At 50.6% G+C, this 16,037-nt stretch overlaps 1 protein-coding gene across 3 annotated transcripts in view; it reads right to left on the bottom strand.

Moving 5' to 3' along the window:
• The window catches only part of exoc6b (exocyst complex component 6B), a 209,576-nt gene that overhangs the window by 99,287 nt on the left and 94,252 nt on the right, over window positions 1–16,037 (bottom strand). For all 3 annotated transcript variants that reach the window (XM_071379107.1, XM_071379109.1, XM_071379108.1), the window contains exons 11-15: window positions 12,048–12,168; window positions 11,033–11,104; window positions 9,954–10,051; window positions 6,170–6,275; window positions 5,750–5,859 (exon numbers count right to left, since the gene is read on the bottom strand). In XM_071379107.1, coding sequence (XP_071235208.1) covers window positions 5,750–5,859; window positions 6,170–6,275; window positions 9,954–10,051; window positions 11,033–11,104; window positions 12,048–12,168 — 507 coding nt within the window. The remainder of the gene's footprint in view (window positions 1–5,749; window positions 5,860–6,169; window positions 6,276–9,953; window positions 10,052–11,032; window positions 11,105–12,047; window positions 12,169–16,037) is intronic.

The raw sequence follows: 16,037 nt of genomic DNA, 5'->3' as shown, positions 1-16,037 counted from the left end.
AACATCTTCAAGACTGTTGGGAAAAGCATTCCTCGTGAAGCTGGTTGAGAGAATGCCAAGAGTGTGCAAAGCTGTCATCAAGGCAAAGGGTGGCTACTTTGAAACATCTCAAATATATTTTGATTTGTTTAACACTTTTTTGGGTACGAGAGAGAGAGTCTAACTACGTAAGTCGCGGCCACAGCGGGACTATGGCTAACAAACACCATTTCGACCAACAGAAACACACACACTCCAACCAAATCCCTAAATTGTGTCTTTTTGTCTTGAGACTGACTGAACGACAGGAATCCACAAAAACGTTCCCTGCGCTCCGGGGGGAAAAAAGAATTCCAAACAACATTTGGACAATTCCGAGGGAGAAAAATTCCTCATGTTCAATTTGATGACTTGGCAAAAAGAGACCAGAGAGACTGATGGAAAGAGAAAAGAGAGCGAGAGACAAGAGAGAGAGAAATAGAGAAAAGAGAGAGAAGAGAGAGGGGAGAGAAAAAGAGGAGATAGATATTTTGGACAGTGCAGAAGATCTATGAGAGAGAAGAGAGGAGAGAACAGAGGAGAGAAGAGAGAAAAGGAGGAGAGAGAAAGAGAGGAGAAAACGAGAGGAGAGAGAGATGAGAGAAAGAGAAGAGAACGAGAGGAGAGAGAACGAGAGGAGAGAGAGAACGAGAGGAGAGAGAGAGCGAGAGGAGAGAGAGAACGAGAGGAGAGAGAGAACGAGAGAGAACGAGAGGAGAGAGAAAGAGAAGAGAGGAGAAAACAGAGAGAAAGAGAACAGAAAGAGAACAGAGAGATTTTGAACAGTGCAGGTCTATGTAGTACAGAGGATGTAGATAATGAGACACACACACGCTGAGAATCAATCTAGCTAACAATCAGCAGTACCCCCCTATTTTAGGGTTACAATGAGGGTTAGAATTATGGTACGGGTTAGGTTTGGGCTTGTGGTTGGGTTAAGGTTAGATTTAGGGGTTAGAGAAAATAGGATTTTGGACAGGAATCAATTATTTAGTCCCCACAAGGATTGCAATACAAAAGTGTGTGTGTGTTAGTAGTGGGGCTATGGTTGACAGAGAAATTAAGTGAAACAATGCTGACGTCCACCTAACGAGACGAGCAATCAGGAAATTACCAGAAGAAACCAGGGACTGGGAGCCAGACACACACACACACACACACACACACACACACACACAGCATGTTGAAAACGTCCTGTGATATTTATTAGCTGTGTCAAGCCCCGATTCACCCTGTGGGTTAAAACTATGGTGTATTATCATACCATTATCCATTCATTACATACCGTGTGTGTGTGTGTGCGTGTGTGTGTGTGTGGTGGGGGTGTGTGTGTGTGTGTGTGTGTGTGTGTGTGTGTGTGTGTGTGTGTGTGTGTGTGTGTGTGTGGTGGGGTGTGTGTGTGTGTGTGTGGTGGGGTGTGTGTGTGTGTGTGTGTGTGTGTGTGTGTGGTGGTGGTGTGTGTGTGTGGTGGAGCGAGACAGAGTTGAGCATTGGGAAATCAGGATGGAATATTAGGATAAAAAACAGAAAACAAAGAGAGAGGAGAAGAAAATAATTCCTGCTGTACATCTTTGTTCGTTTATTCCTGTCCATCCATGGCCAGTGAGCCTGTCTGATTACACACACACACACACACACACACACACACACACACACACACACACACACACACACACACACACACACACACGCTATCAGATTCCATATAATCAGTGCAATCCAATAGATAATCCCATTGGAGGGAGGATGCTACGTTAAAAAACACTCCACTCCAGAAATATACTCTCTGGCAAGATGTCAACATTCTCTAGCGTCGTTCAATAACTGAAGAGATGTTCAGAATGCCACATCTTTATCTATCAGAGAGTCTAAATGGAACTCCATAAAAGCTGATGATTTGGTTCCTTCTCCAACCGTTTTCACCGTTAGCCGCATATTTAAAATCTCAACGAAACCACATCATATTGTAGCCACGCCCCCCTACACACAGTCAACAAAACCACATCATACTGTAGCCACGCCCCCACACACAGTCAACAAAACCGCATATTGTAGCCACGCCCCCACACAGTCAACAAAACCACATCATACTGTAGCCACACCCACACAGTCAACAAAACCACATCATATTGTAGCCACGCCCCCACACACAGCAAACAAAACCACATCATATTGTAGCCATGCCCCCACACACAGTCAACAAAACCACATATTGTAGCCACACCCCCCCACACAGTCAACAAAACCACATCATATTGTAGCCACGCCCCCACAGTCAACAAAACCACATCATATTGTAGCCACGCCCCTAGGGGTTGGAAAGGAATCCAGAGAAATAGTAGCCAGAACCACAGACCTTGAACTAAACTCAATTCTGGCATAATCACTCGCTCTATAATCGTCTAGCTGACCTTTCAGAACAGTCAGACAAATGAAATCCTTCTCCTCATCACCATAACGACCCGGTGATTTGGCTTGAACAGGTCACAGAGAGGGGGGAGGTGGAGAGGAGATGGGGGGGCTGGAGAGGAGATGGGGGGGCTGGAGAGGAGATGGGGGGGCTGGAGAGGAGATGGGGGGGCTGGAGAGGAGATGGGGGGGGCTGGAGAGGAGATGGGGGGGCTGGAGAGGAGAGGGGGGATGGAGTGGAGGGCTGGAGCGGAAGGCTGGAGAGGAGATGGGGGTGGAGTGGAGAGGGGGGGAAGGAGTGAAAGTAAGTGACAACAAGTGTATATATATGTGTGTGTGTGTGTGTGTGTGTGTGTGTGTGTGTGTGCTACCGTTCAAAAGTTTGGGGTCACATAGAAATGTCCTTGTTTTTGAAAGAAAACCACTTTTATTGTCCATTAAAATAACATCAAAATCATCAGAAATACAGTGTAGACATTGTTAATGTTGTAAATGACTATTGTAGCTGGAAACGGCTGATTTTTTATGAAATATCTACATAGGCGTACAGAGGCCCATTATCAGCAACCATCACTCCTGTGTTCCAACGGCACGTTGTGTTAGCTAATCCAAGTTTATCATTTTAAAAGGCTAATTGATTATTAGAAAACCCTTTTGCAATTATGTTAGCACAGCTGAAAACTGTTGTTCTGATTAAAGAAGCAATACTAGTTGAGTATCTGGAGCATCAGCATTTGTGGGTTCGATTACAGGCTCAAAATGGCCAGAAACAAAGAACTTTCTTCTGAAACTCGTCAGTCTATTCTTGTTCTGAGAAATGAGGGCTAATCCATGCGAGAAATTGCCAAGAAACTGAAGATCTCGTACAACGCTGTGTACTACTCCCTTCACAGAACAGCACAAACTGGCTCTAACCAGAATAGAAAGAGGAGTGGGAGGCCCCGGTGCACAACTGAGCAAGAGGACAAGTACATTAGTGTCTAGTTTGAGAAACAGACGTCTCACAAGTCCTCAACTGGCAGCTTCATTAAATAGTACCTGGAAAAACCAGTCAACAGTGAAGAGGCGACTCCGGGATGCTGGCCTTCTAGGCAGAGTTGCAAAGAAGCCATATTTCAGATGTGTGTGTGTGTGTGTGTGTGTGTGTGTGTGTGTGTGTGTGTGTGTGTGTGTGTGTGTGTGTGTGTGGGTGTGTAAACTCGGCAAAAAAAGAAACGTCCTCTCACTGTCAACTGCGTTTATTTTCAGCAAACTTAACATATAAATATGTAAATATGTGTATGAACATAACAAGATTCAACAACTGAGACATAAACTGAACAAGTTCCACAGACATATGAGTAACAGAAATTGAATAATGTGTCCCTGAACAAAGGGGGGGGTTCAAAATCAAAAGTAACAGTTAGTATCTGGTGTGGCCACCAGCTGCATTAAGTACTGCAGTGCATCTCCTCCTCATGGACTGCACCAGATTTGCCAGTTCTTGCTGTGAGATGTTACCCCACTCTTCCACCAAGACACCTGCAAGTTCCCGGACATTTCTGGGGGGAATGGCCCTAGCCCTCACCCTCCGATCCAACAGGTCCCAGACGTGCTCAATGGGATTGAGAGCCGGGCTCTTCCCTGGCCATGGCAGAACACGGACATTCCTGTCTTGCAGGAAATCACGCACAGAACGATCCAGTATGGCTGGTGGCATTGTCATGCTGGAGGGTCATGTCAGGATGAGCCTGCAGGAAGGGTACCACATGAGGGAGGAGGATGTCTTCTGTAACGCAAAGCGTTGAGATTGCCTGCAATGACAACAAGCTCAGTCCGATGATGCTGTGACACACCGCCCCAGACTATGACGGACCCTCCACCTCCAAATCGATCCCACTCCAGAATACAGGCCTCGGTGTAACGCTCATTCCTTCGACGATAAACGCGAATCCGACCATCACCCCTGGTGAGACAAAACCGCGACTCGTCAGTGAAGAGCACTTTTTGCCAGTCCTGTCTGGTTCAGCGACGGTGGGTTTGTGCCCATAGGCGACGTTGTTGCCGGTGATGTCTGGTGAGGACCTGCCTTACAACAGTCCTACAAGCCCTCAGTCCAGCCTCTCTCAGCCTATTGCGGAAAGTCTGAGCACTGATGGAGGGATTGTGCGTTCCTGGTGTAACTCGGGCAGTTGTTGTTGCCATCCTGTACCTGTCCCGCAGGTGTGATGTTCGGATGTACCGATCCTGTGCAGGTGTTGTTACACGTGGTCTGTCACTGTGAGGACGATCAGCTGTCCGTCCTGTCTCCCTGTAGCGCTGTCTTAGGAATCTCACAGTACAGACATTGCAATTTATTGCCTTGGCCACATCTGCAGTCCTCATGCCTCCTTGCAGCATGCCTAAGTCACGTTCATGCAGATGAGCAGGGACCCTGGGCATCTTTCTTTTGGTGTTTTTCAGAGTCAGTAGAAAGGCCTTTTTAGTGTCCTAAGTTTTCATAACTGTGACCTTAATTGCCTACCGTCTGTAAGCTGTTACTGTCTTAACGACCACAGGCGCATGTTCATGAATTGTTTTTGGGTCATTGAACAAGCATGGGAAACAGTGTTTAAACCCTTTACAATGAAGATCTGTGAAGTTATTTGGATTTTTACGAATTATCTTTGAAAGACAGGGTCCTGAAAATGGGACGTTTCTTTTTTTGCTGCGTTTCTATGTGTGTATGTGTGTGTGTGTGTGTGTGCGCGTGTGTGTGTGTATGAGTGTGTGTGTGTGTACGTGTGTGTACGTGTGTACGTGTGTGTACGTGTGTACGTGTGTGTACGTGTGTACGTGTGTGTACGTGTGTACGTGTGTGTACGTGTGTGTACGTGTGTACGTGTGTGTACGTGTGTACGTGTGTGTACGTGTGTACGTGTGTGTACGTGTGTACGTGTGTGTACGTGTGTGTACGTGTGTGTACGTGTGTGTACGTGTGTACGTGTGTGTACGTGTGTACGTGTGTGTGCGTGTGTAAGTGAGTGAGTGAGTGTGTGCGTGTGTAAGTGAGTGAGTGAGTGAGTGAGTGTACGTGAGTGAGTGAGTGTACGTGTGTGTGTGTACGTGTGTACGCGTGTGTGCGTGTGTACGCGTGCGTGCGTGCGTACGTGCGTGCGTGCGTGCGTGCGTGCGTGCGTGCGTGCGTGCGTGCGTGCGTGCGTGCGTGCGTGCGTGCGTGCGTGCGTGCGTGCGTGCGTGCGTGCGTGCGTGCGTGCGTGTGTGCGTGCGTGCGTGCGTGCGTGCGTGCGTGCGTGCGTGCGTGCGTGCGTGCGTGCGTGCGTGTGTGTGTGTGTGTGTGTACCTGAGGTGCAGATCTTCATAATACTTGAGGCAGGCGTAGACGAACTCTTTGAGCTGAGAGTAGACCTGAGGAACAAACTCAGAGAACGGAAGCTTCTTAGGGAACGGAAGCTACGGAGGAGAGAGGGAGAGGTCAAAGGGGTTTACAGACGAGCGTCAAACAAAAGTCACAATGTCCTAGCGAGTTTACAGGTTTGTGCAGGCTTTGGTTCCAGCCCAGACGTAACACAATTCAATCAACTAATTCACTCATTATACAGGGTTTAATTACATACCGTAAAACTTCAATTAAACGCAGAGTCTCAAATAGAAGCCTGTCCCTTTTAATAGCCAGGTAACGGGACACATTTTAGCAAATAAAACGGCTGTCTCAAAATAAATCTGTGTGTCCCTGCGAAAAGCCCACCCCCTTCGTCAGTACCTTGTCCAGTTCAGGATCTTGGAAGGGGAACTGGGAAGTGAACTGTCTGTATTCCTCCTCTGTTGCCACGGGGATGGGACTAAAGTTATCCTGGTCCAACACCTGCCTGGAGACAGGGATGAGAAGAACGATTAACACAAGGGGCACACTTATTCATCTCTCTCCTCGTCATCCCTACATGTCTCCTTCTCTCCAGCCGATGCTCCGTCTGGGTTCAGTGAGATTCCGAGGCCCTCTCTGAACTCGAGGCGCGTGCCAGCGCGGCTTTCACGGGGATCAAGTACTGGGAACTGAGGCCACTGGGGGTTAGACACACTGCTGGCTGGGGGAGTGCGACTGCGGGCTTCCTGCTCCCCTCTGGAGTCTTCCCAGAATGCTGAGAGCGACGCTCCAAGGTTCCCACATTCCGAACAGTGTTCCAGAGAGAGAGAGGCTTTGAACCCTAGTTGTGTGTTATTCCACAATAGAAGTGACATTTCTGTGGTGTGTGTGTGTGTGTGTGTGTGTGTGTGTCTGTGTGTATGTCTGTGTCTGTGTGCCTGTGTGTGTGTGTGTGTGTGTGCCTGTGTGTGTGTGTGTGTGTGTCTGTGTGTGTGTGTCTGTGTGTGTGTGTGTGTGTGTGCGCCTGTGTGTGTGTGTGTGTGCGCCTGTGTGTGCGTGTGTGCGTGCCTGCGCCTGTGTGCGTGTGTGCGTGTGTGCGCCTGTGTGCGTGTGTGCGCCTGTGTGCGTGTGTGCGCCTGTGTGCGTGTGTGCGCCTGTGTGCGCCTGTGTGCGTGTGTGCGCCTGTGTGCGCCTGTGTGTCGTGTGTCGTGTGTCCGTCCGTCCGTCCGTCCGTCCGTCCGTCCGTCCGTCCGTCCGTCCGTCCGTGCGTCCGTGCGTCTCTGTCCGTGCGTGTCTGTCCGTGCGTGTCTCTCTGTGCGTGTCTCTCTGTGCGTGTCTCTCTGTGCGTGTCTCTCTGTGCGTGTCTCTCTGTGCGTGTCTCTCTGTGCGTGTCTCTCTGTGCGTGTCTCTCTGTGCGTGTCTCTCTGTGTGCGTGTCTCTCTGTGTGCGTGTCTCTCTGTGTGCGTGTCTCTCTGTGTGCGTGTCTCTCTGTGTGCGTGTCTCTCTGTGTGCGTGTCTCTCTGTGTGCGTGTCTCTCTGTGTGCGTGTCTCTCTGTGTGCGTGTCTCTCTGTGTGTGTGTCTCTCTGTGTGTGTGTCTCTCTGTGTGTGTGTCTCTCTGTGTGTGTCTCTCTGTGCGTGTCTCTCTGTGCGTGTGTCTCTCTGTGCGTGTCTCTCTGTGCGTGTGTCTCTGTGCGTGTCTCTCTGTGCGTGTCTCTCTGTGCGTGTGTCTCTCTGTGCGTGTCTCTCTGTGCGTGTCTCTCTCTGTGCGTGTCTCTCTCTGTGCGTGTCTCTCTGTGTGCGTGTCTCTCTGTGTGCGTGTCTCTCTGTGTGTGTGTCTCTCTGTGTGTGTCTCTCTGTGCGTGTCTCTCTGTGCGTGTCTCTCTGTGCGTGTCTCTCTGTGTGTGTCTCTCTGTGCGTGTGTCTCTGTGCGTGTGTCTCTGTGCGTGTCTCTCTGTGCGTGTCTCTCTGTGCGTGTCTCTCTGTGTGTGTGTCTCTCTGTGTGTGTGTCTCTCTGTGTGTGTGTCTCTCTGTGTGTGTGTCTCTCTGTGTCTGTATGTGTGTCTGTATGTGTGTGTGGGGGTTCTGTGTTGTTTTACAGTGTATTGAATGTCCCTCTGGCATTTAGTAAGAATGAACTGCAGTAACAATGGTTCAACTACCCAGGGGGGTCGTCACACACACAGTACGACTAACACACCCCCCCATCTGTCTTGCCAGGGACATTATCACCTCTCGTGCCTCCTCTGTAGCAGAGGAAGTTTGACCTTCCCTCCCCTGTCGTAAAACATCTCCACCATAACATTCCCACAACCAAACGACACACCAACGACCTCTAGCCAACACAGCAGACAACACACACACACACAGCACACACACAGCAGACAACACACAGCAGACAACACACAGCAGACAACACACAGCAGACAACACACACACACACAGCAGACACACACACAGCACACACAACACACAGCAGACAACACACAGCACACAACACACAGCACACACAACACACACCAGACAACACACACACACACAGCAGACAACACACAGCAGACAACACACAGCAGACAACACACAGCAGACAACACACGCACACAGCAGACAACACACGCACAGCAGACAACACACGCACAGCAGACAACACACGCACAGCAGACAACACACGCACAGCAGACAACACACAGCAGACAACACACACACAGCAGACAACACACACACAGCAGACAACACACGCACAGCAGACAACACACGCACAGCAGACAACACACGCACAGCAGACAACACACGCACACAGCAGACAACACACGCACACAGCAGACAACACACGCACACAGCAGACAACACACGCACACAGCAGACAACACACACACACAGCAGACACACACACAGCACACACAACACACAGCAGACAACACACAGCACACACACACACAACACACACCAGACAACACACAGCACACACAAGACAACACACACACACACAGCAGACAACACACAGCAGACAACACACAGCAGACAACACACAGCAGACAACACACACGCACAGCAGACAACACACACGCACAGCAGACAACACACGCACAGCAGACAACACACACGCACAGCAGACAACACACACGCACAGCAGACAACACACGCACAGCAGACAACACACGCACAGCAGACAACACACGCACAGCAGACAACACACGCACACAGCAGACAACACACGCACACAGCAGACAACACACGCACACAGCAGACAACACACGCACACAGCAGACAACACACGCACACAGCAGACAACACACACACAACACACGCACAGCAGACAACACACGCACAGCAGACAACACATACACACAGCAGACAACACACGCACAGCAGACAACACACGCACAGCAGACAACACACGCACAGCAGACAACACACGCACAGCAGACAACACACGCACACAGCAGACAACACACGCACAGCAGACAACACACGCACAGCAGACAACACACGCACAGCAGACAACACACACACAGCAGACAACACACGCACACAGCAGACAACACACGCACAGCAGACAACACATACACACAGCAGACAACACACGCACAGCAGACAACACACGCACAGCAGACAACACACGCACAGCAGACAACACACGCACAGCAGACAACACACGCACAGCAGACAACACACGCACAGCAGACAACACACGCACAGCAGACAACACACACACACAGCAGACAACACACGCACACAGCAGACAACACACGCACACAGCAGACAACACACGCACAGCAGACAACACACGCACAGCAGACAACACACGCACAGCAGACAACACACGCACAGCAGACAACACATACACACAGCAGACAACACATACACACAGCAGACAACACATACACACAGCAGACAACACACACACAGCAGACAACACACACACAGCAGACAACACACACACAGCAGACAACACACACACAGCAGACAACACATACACACAGCAGACAACACACGCACAGCAGACAACACACGCACAGCAGACAACACAGGAAGGAAAGAGGAAGAAGTCAGAGGTTGTCTAACAAGTCAGAGGTCATGTGACACAGAGTGGAACTGGGAGGTGTGTGTGTGTGTGTGTGTGTGTGTGTGTGTGTGTGTGTGTGTGTGTGTGTGTGTGTGTGTGTGTGTGTGTGTGTGTGTTACCTGAACGTGAGGTTCCATTTCTTCAGTAATATCTCTCCATACTGCTCTCTCATCTCAAACATCATATCAAACAGCTGAGACACTGGGAACCCATAGCCCTGGAACGAGGGATGACAAGGAGGAGACGGGAGAGAAGGAGACGGGAGAGAAGGAGACGGGAGAGAAGGAGACGGGAGAGAAGGAGACGGGAGAGAAGGAGACGGGAGGGAAGGAGACGGGAGGGAAGGAGACGGGAGGGAAGGAGACGGGAGGGAAGGAGACGGGAGGGAAGGAGACGGGAGAGAAGGAGACGGGAGAGAAGGAGACGGGAGGGAAGGAGACGGGAGGGAAGGAGACGGGAGGGAAGGAGACGGGAGGGAAGGAGACGGGAGGGAAGGAGACGGGAGGGAAGGAGACGGGAGGGAAGGAGACGGGAGGGAAGGAGACGGGAGGGAAGGAGACGGGAGGGAAGGAGACGGGAGAGAAGGAGACAGGAGGGAAGGAGACAGGAGAGAAGGAGACAGGAGAGAAGGAGACAGGAGAGAAGGAGACAGGAGAGAAGGAGACAGGAGGGAAGGAGACAGGAGAGAAGGAGACAGGAGGGAAGGAGACAGGAGGGAAGGAGACAGGAGGGAAGGAGACAGGAGGGAAGGAGACAGGAGAGAAGGAGACAGGAGAGAAGGAGACAGGAGGGAAGGAGACAGGAGGGAAGGAGACAGGAGGGAAGGAGACAGGAGAGAAGGAGACAGGAGAGAAGGAGACAGGAGAGAAGGAGACAGGAGGGAAGGAGACAGGAGAGAAGGAGACAGGAGAGAAGGAGACAGGAGAGAAGGAGACAGGAGGGAAGGAGACAGGAGGGAAGGAGACAGGAGAGAAGGAGACAGGAGAGAAGGAGACAGGAGAGAAGGAGACAGGAGAGAAGGAGACAGGAGAGAAGGAGACAGGAGAGAAGGAGACAGGAGAGAAGGAGACAGGAGGGAAGGAGACAGGAGGGAAGGAGACAGGAGGGTAATGTAAGTGAGCTTCATGGTCTAACCTCTAGGCGCAGAGATACAACATGTTAGATATTAAACACACAGTATCCAGACAAACACACTAACCTGCAGTGTGTCTGCCAGCAGCACAATGAGATTCTTCAGATCCAACACCAGGTCTGGGTCAGTGCAGTACGACTGGGTGGGGCGGGGGGGAGAAGAGGAGGGGGGGTTACGCCTAACTCAAGTAGCTATGCAAAATGGTGATCCGTGGAGATGTGAACTGTGTTTTGCTATGCAACATCATTTTGCGTAGTTACTTGTAGTTCTTCCATGTGTATGAATGTAGCGTATAAACTAGGCTTTAGTGTCTTACAGGGGGGGTCTCACTGAGGGAGGGGGGAGTCTCACTGAGGGAGGGGGGAGTCTCACTGAGGGAGGGGGGAGTCTCACTGAGGGAGGGGGGAGTCTCACTGAGGGAGGGGGGAGTCTCACTGAGGGGGGGGAGTCTCACTGAGGGGGGGGAGTCTCACTGAGGGGGGAGTCTCACTGAGGGGGGAGTCTCACTGAGGGGGGAGTCTCACTGAGGGGGGAGTCTCACTGAGGGTCTCACTGAGGGGGGAGTCTCACTGAGGGGGGAGTCTCACTGAGGGGGGAGTCTCACTGAGAGGGGGGGGAGTCTCACTGAGAGGGGGGGGGTCTCACTGAGAGGGGGGGGAGTCTCACTGAGAGGGGGGGGAGTCTCACTGAGAGGGGGGGGGAGTCTCACTGAGAGGGGGGGGAGTCTCACTGAGAGGGGGGGAGTCTCACTGAGAGGGGGGGGAGTCTCACTGAGAGGGGGGGGAGTCTCACTGAGAGGGGGGGGAGTCTCACTGAGAGGGGGGGGGTCTCACTGAGAGGGGGGGGAGTCTCACTGAGAGGGGGGGGAGTCTCACTGAGAGGGGGGGGAGTCTCACTGAGAGGGGGGGAGTCTCACTGAGAGGGGGGGAGTCTCACTGAGAGGGGGGGGAGTCTCACTGAGGGAGGGAGTCTCACTGAGGGAGGGAGTCTCACTGAGGGAGGGAGTCTCACTGAGGGCGTCTTACTGAGTGTGCACACGCTGATACCTTACGGGAGAGAGACGTGTGTGTGTGTGTCTTACGGAGTGTGTGCGCAGGGCAGCGATGGTCTTGGACAGTGCTAGCTCCCACAGCTCTTCTACATAAGCCCTGTTCACCAAGCCCTGGGTAGTGTGGAGAATATGGTCCTCCACCACGAAGAACCTGGAGAGAAGGCGGAAGAGAGACGGGGGAGCGAGAGACGGGGGAGAGAGAGAGCGAGAGACGGGGGAGAGAGAGAGCGAGAGACGGGGGAGAGAGAGAGCGAGAGACGGGGGAGAGAGAGAGCGAGAGACGGGGGAGAGAGAGAGCGAGAGACGGGGGGGAGAGAGCGAGAGACGGGGAGAGAAAGAGAGACGGGGAGAGAGCCAGAGACGGGGGAGAGAGCAAGAGTGGGAGTGAGAGAGAGAGAGGGGGGAAGAGAGAGAGAGGGGGGAAGAGAGAGAGAGGGGGAGAGCGAGAGAGAGACGGGGGAGAGCGAGAGAGAGACGGGGGAGAGCGAGAGAGAGACGGGGGAGAGCGAGAGAGAGACGGGGGAGAGCGAGAGAGAGACGGGGGAGAGCGAGAGAGAGACGGGGGAAGAGCGAGAGAGAGACGGGGGAAGAGCGAGAGAGAGACGGGGGAAGAGCGAGAGAGAGACGGGGGAAGAGCGAGAGAGAGACGGGGGGAAGAGAGAGAGACGGGGGAAGAGAGAGAGACGGGGGAAGAGAGAGAGACGGGGGAAGAGAGAGAGACGGGGGAAGAGAGAGAGACGGGGTAAGAGAGAGAGACGGGGGAAGAGAGAGAGAGACGGGGTAAGAGAGAAAGAGACGGGGGAAGAGAGAGAGAGACGGGGGAAGAGAGAGAGAGACGGGGGAAGAGAGAGAGAGACGGGGGAAGAGAGAGAGAGACGGGGAAGAGAGAGAGAGACGGGGGAAGAGAGAGAGAGACGGGGAAGAGAGAGAGAGACGGGGGAAGAGAGAGAGAGACGGGGGAAGAGAGAGAGAGACGGGGGAAGAGAGAGAGAGACGGGGGAAGAGAGAGAGAGACGGGGAGAGAGAGAGGGTTAAGACAGAAAAATATAAATAAAAGACAGACAGTTTGACTTTTATTTAACCAGGTAAATAATTGTTAACATATTTGACAATATCTTTTTATTTACTATTCTATAATGACATTATGTCAGAGATAGAAAGACAGAGAGAATGAGATAGAAATGAGAGAGACAGAGAACCGTGACTGTGCCTCAAAACCAAATGTTTTCCTGGCCCACCACTCCACCCTGGACTTGAACAGCCTCTATGACCAGGTCCACCTCTACAAGGCAGCAGTGCCCACCTTTGCCCGGACTCTAAAGGACATCGCTCTCAAACGCAGCCCCAACACTTCACACAGGAGCAACAGATCAATAGACACCCCACCCAGACCAGCGAGACACCCTCCAAGACCTTCAGGACCCCCCCCTGGACCTCCACATAGAGGACCCACGCCAAGAGGACCTACATCCAGACCACAGCACCCCCAAACACACCCCCACCCCAACCAATCAACACCCCCCCACATCAACCATGCCCACACCCAATTTAGGCCCCCTCAGATCAGACCCATGCCACTCCTGCCCACCCCATGCACCCCACCCCCGCAAAGAGGGCATCAACATGGAAGTCACACATACGCCCAGGTAGTGAGCGGGCAAACAGGCCCAACCCCCACTCTTACACTCGCCCAAGCCAACGGCATGTACCAGATGCTCAGCAGGCTCTGCTCACACTTACTGGCCTGAGGCCAAACCACACGGCCAACAACATTGGACACTTCATGGAACAAAAAGCCTTCACTATATCATCCTGGAATATCCAAGGCCTGAGGTCATCTGCCTTTGGCCTAAAGAGCAGGAACCCGGACTTCACCAAAGAAATCGGTAATGCAGACATTGTCATCCTGCAAGAAACCTGGTACAGAGGAGACGGACCCACTGGTTGCCCTCTAGGTTACAGAGAACTGGTAGTCCCATCCACCAAACTACCAGGTGTGAAACAGGGAAGGGACTCAGGGGGAATGCTAATTTGGTATAGAGCAGACCTAACTCACTCCATTAAATTAATCAAAACAGGAACATTTTACATTTGGCTAGAAATTCAAAAGGAAATTATCTTAACAGAGAAAAATGTCCTCCTGTGTGCTACCTATATCCCCCCACTAGAATCCCCATACTTTAATGAAGACAGCTTCTCCATCCTGAATGAGGAAATCAATCATTTCCAGGCCCAGGGACATGTATTAGTCTGTGGCGACCTAAATGCCAGAACTGGACAAGAACCTGACACCCTCAGCACACAGGGGGACAAACACCTACATGGAGGTGACAGCATTCCCTCCCCCATATGCCCCCCTAGGCACAACTATGACAACATAACCAACAAAAACGGGTCACAACTCCTGCAGCTCTGTCGCACGCTGGGTATGTACATAGTCAATGGTAGGCTTCGAGGGGACTCCTATGGTAGGTTCACCTATAGCTCATCTCTTGGCAGTAGCACTGTAGACTACTTTATCACTGACCTCAACCCAGAGTCTCTCAGAGCGTTCACAGTCAGCCCACTGACACCCCTATCAGACCACAGCAAAATCACAGTCTACTTGAACAGAGCAATACTCAATCATGAGGCATCAAAGCCAAAGGAACTGAGTAACATTAAGAAATGCTATAGATGGAAGGAATGCAGTTTGGAAACCTACCAAAAAACAATTAGACAACAGCAAATTCAATCCCTTTTAGACACCTTCCTGGGTAAAACGTTCCACTGCAATAGTGAAGGTGTAAACTTGGCAGTAGAAAATCTTAACAGTATATTTGACCTCTCCGCTTCCCTATCAAACCTAAAAATATCAAATAGAAAACCGAAGAAAATGAACAACAATGACAAATGGTTTGATGACGAATGCAAAAATCTAAGAAATAAATTGAGAAACCTGTCCAACCAAAAACATAGAGACCCGGAAAACCTGAGTCTACGCCTTCACTATGGTGAATCACTAAAACAATACAGAAATACACTACGGAAAAAGAAGGAACAGCACGTCAGAAATCAGCTCAATGTAATTGAACAATCCATAGACTCTAAAGCCACTTCTGGGAAAATTGGAAAACACTAAACAAACAACAACACGAAGAACTATCTATCCAAAATGGAGATGTATGGGTAAACCACTTCTCCAATCTTTTTGGCTCTATAACAAAGAATAAAGAGCAAAAACATATACATGATCAAATACAAATCCTTGAATCAACTATTAAAGACTACCAGAACCCAATGGATTCTCCAATTACCTTGAACGAGTTACAGGACAAAATAAAAACCCTCCAACCCAAAAAGGCCAGTGGTGTTGATGGTATCCTTAATGAAATGATCAAATATACAGACAACAAATTCCAATTGGCTATACTAAAACTCTTTAACATCGTCCTTAGCTCTGGCATCTTCCCCAATATTTGGAACCAAGGACTGATCACCCCAATCCACAAAAGTGGAGACAAATTTGACCCCAATAACTACCGTGGAATATGCGTCAACAGTAACCTTGGGAAAATACTCTGCATTATCATTAACAGCAGACTCGTACATTTCCTCAATGAAAACAATGTACTGAGCAAATGTCAAATTGGCTTTTTACCAAATTACCGTACAACAGACCATGTATTCACCCTACACACCCTAATTGACAACCAAACAAACCAAAACAAAGGCAAAGTCTTCTCATGCTTTGTTGATTTCAAAAAAGCCTTCGACTCAATTTGGCATGAGGGTCTGCTATACAAATTGATGGAAAGTGGTGTTGGGGGGAAAACATACGACATTATAAAATCCATGTACACAAACAACAAGTGTGCGGTTAAAATTGGCAAAAAACACACACATTTCTTCACACAGGGTCGTGGGGTGAGACAGGGATGCAGCTTAAGCCCCACCCTCTTCAACATATATATCAACGAATTGGCGAGGGCATTAGAACAGTCTGCAGCACCTGGCCTCACCCTACTAGAATCCGAAGTC

This window comes from Salvelinus alpinus, chromosome 31, assembly GCF_045679555.1.
Source record: "Salvelinus alpinus chromosome 31, SLU_Salpinus.1, whole genome shotgun sequence".
NCBI lineage: Eukaryota > Metazoa > Chordata > Actinopteri > Salmoniformes > Salmonidae > Salvelinus > Salvelinus alpinus.
This window is presented reverse-complemented; position numbering and strand designations above follow the sequence as displayed.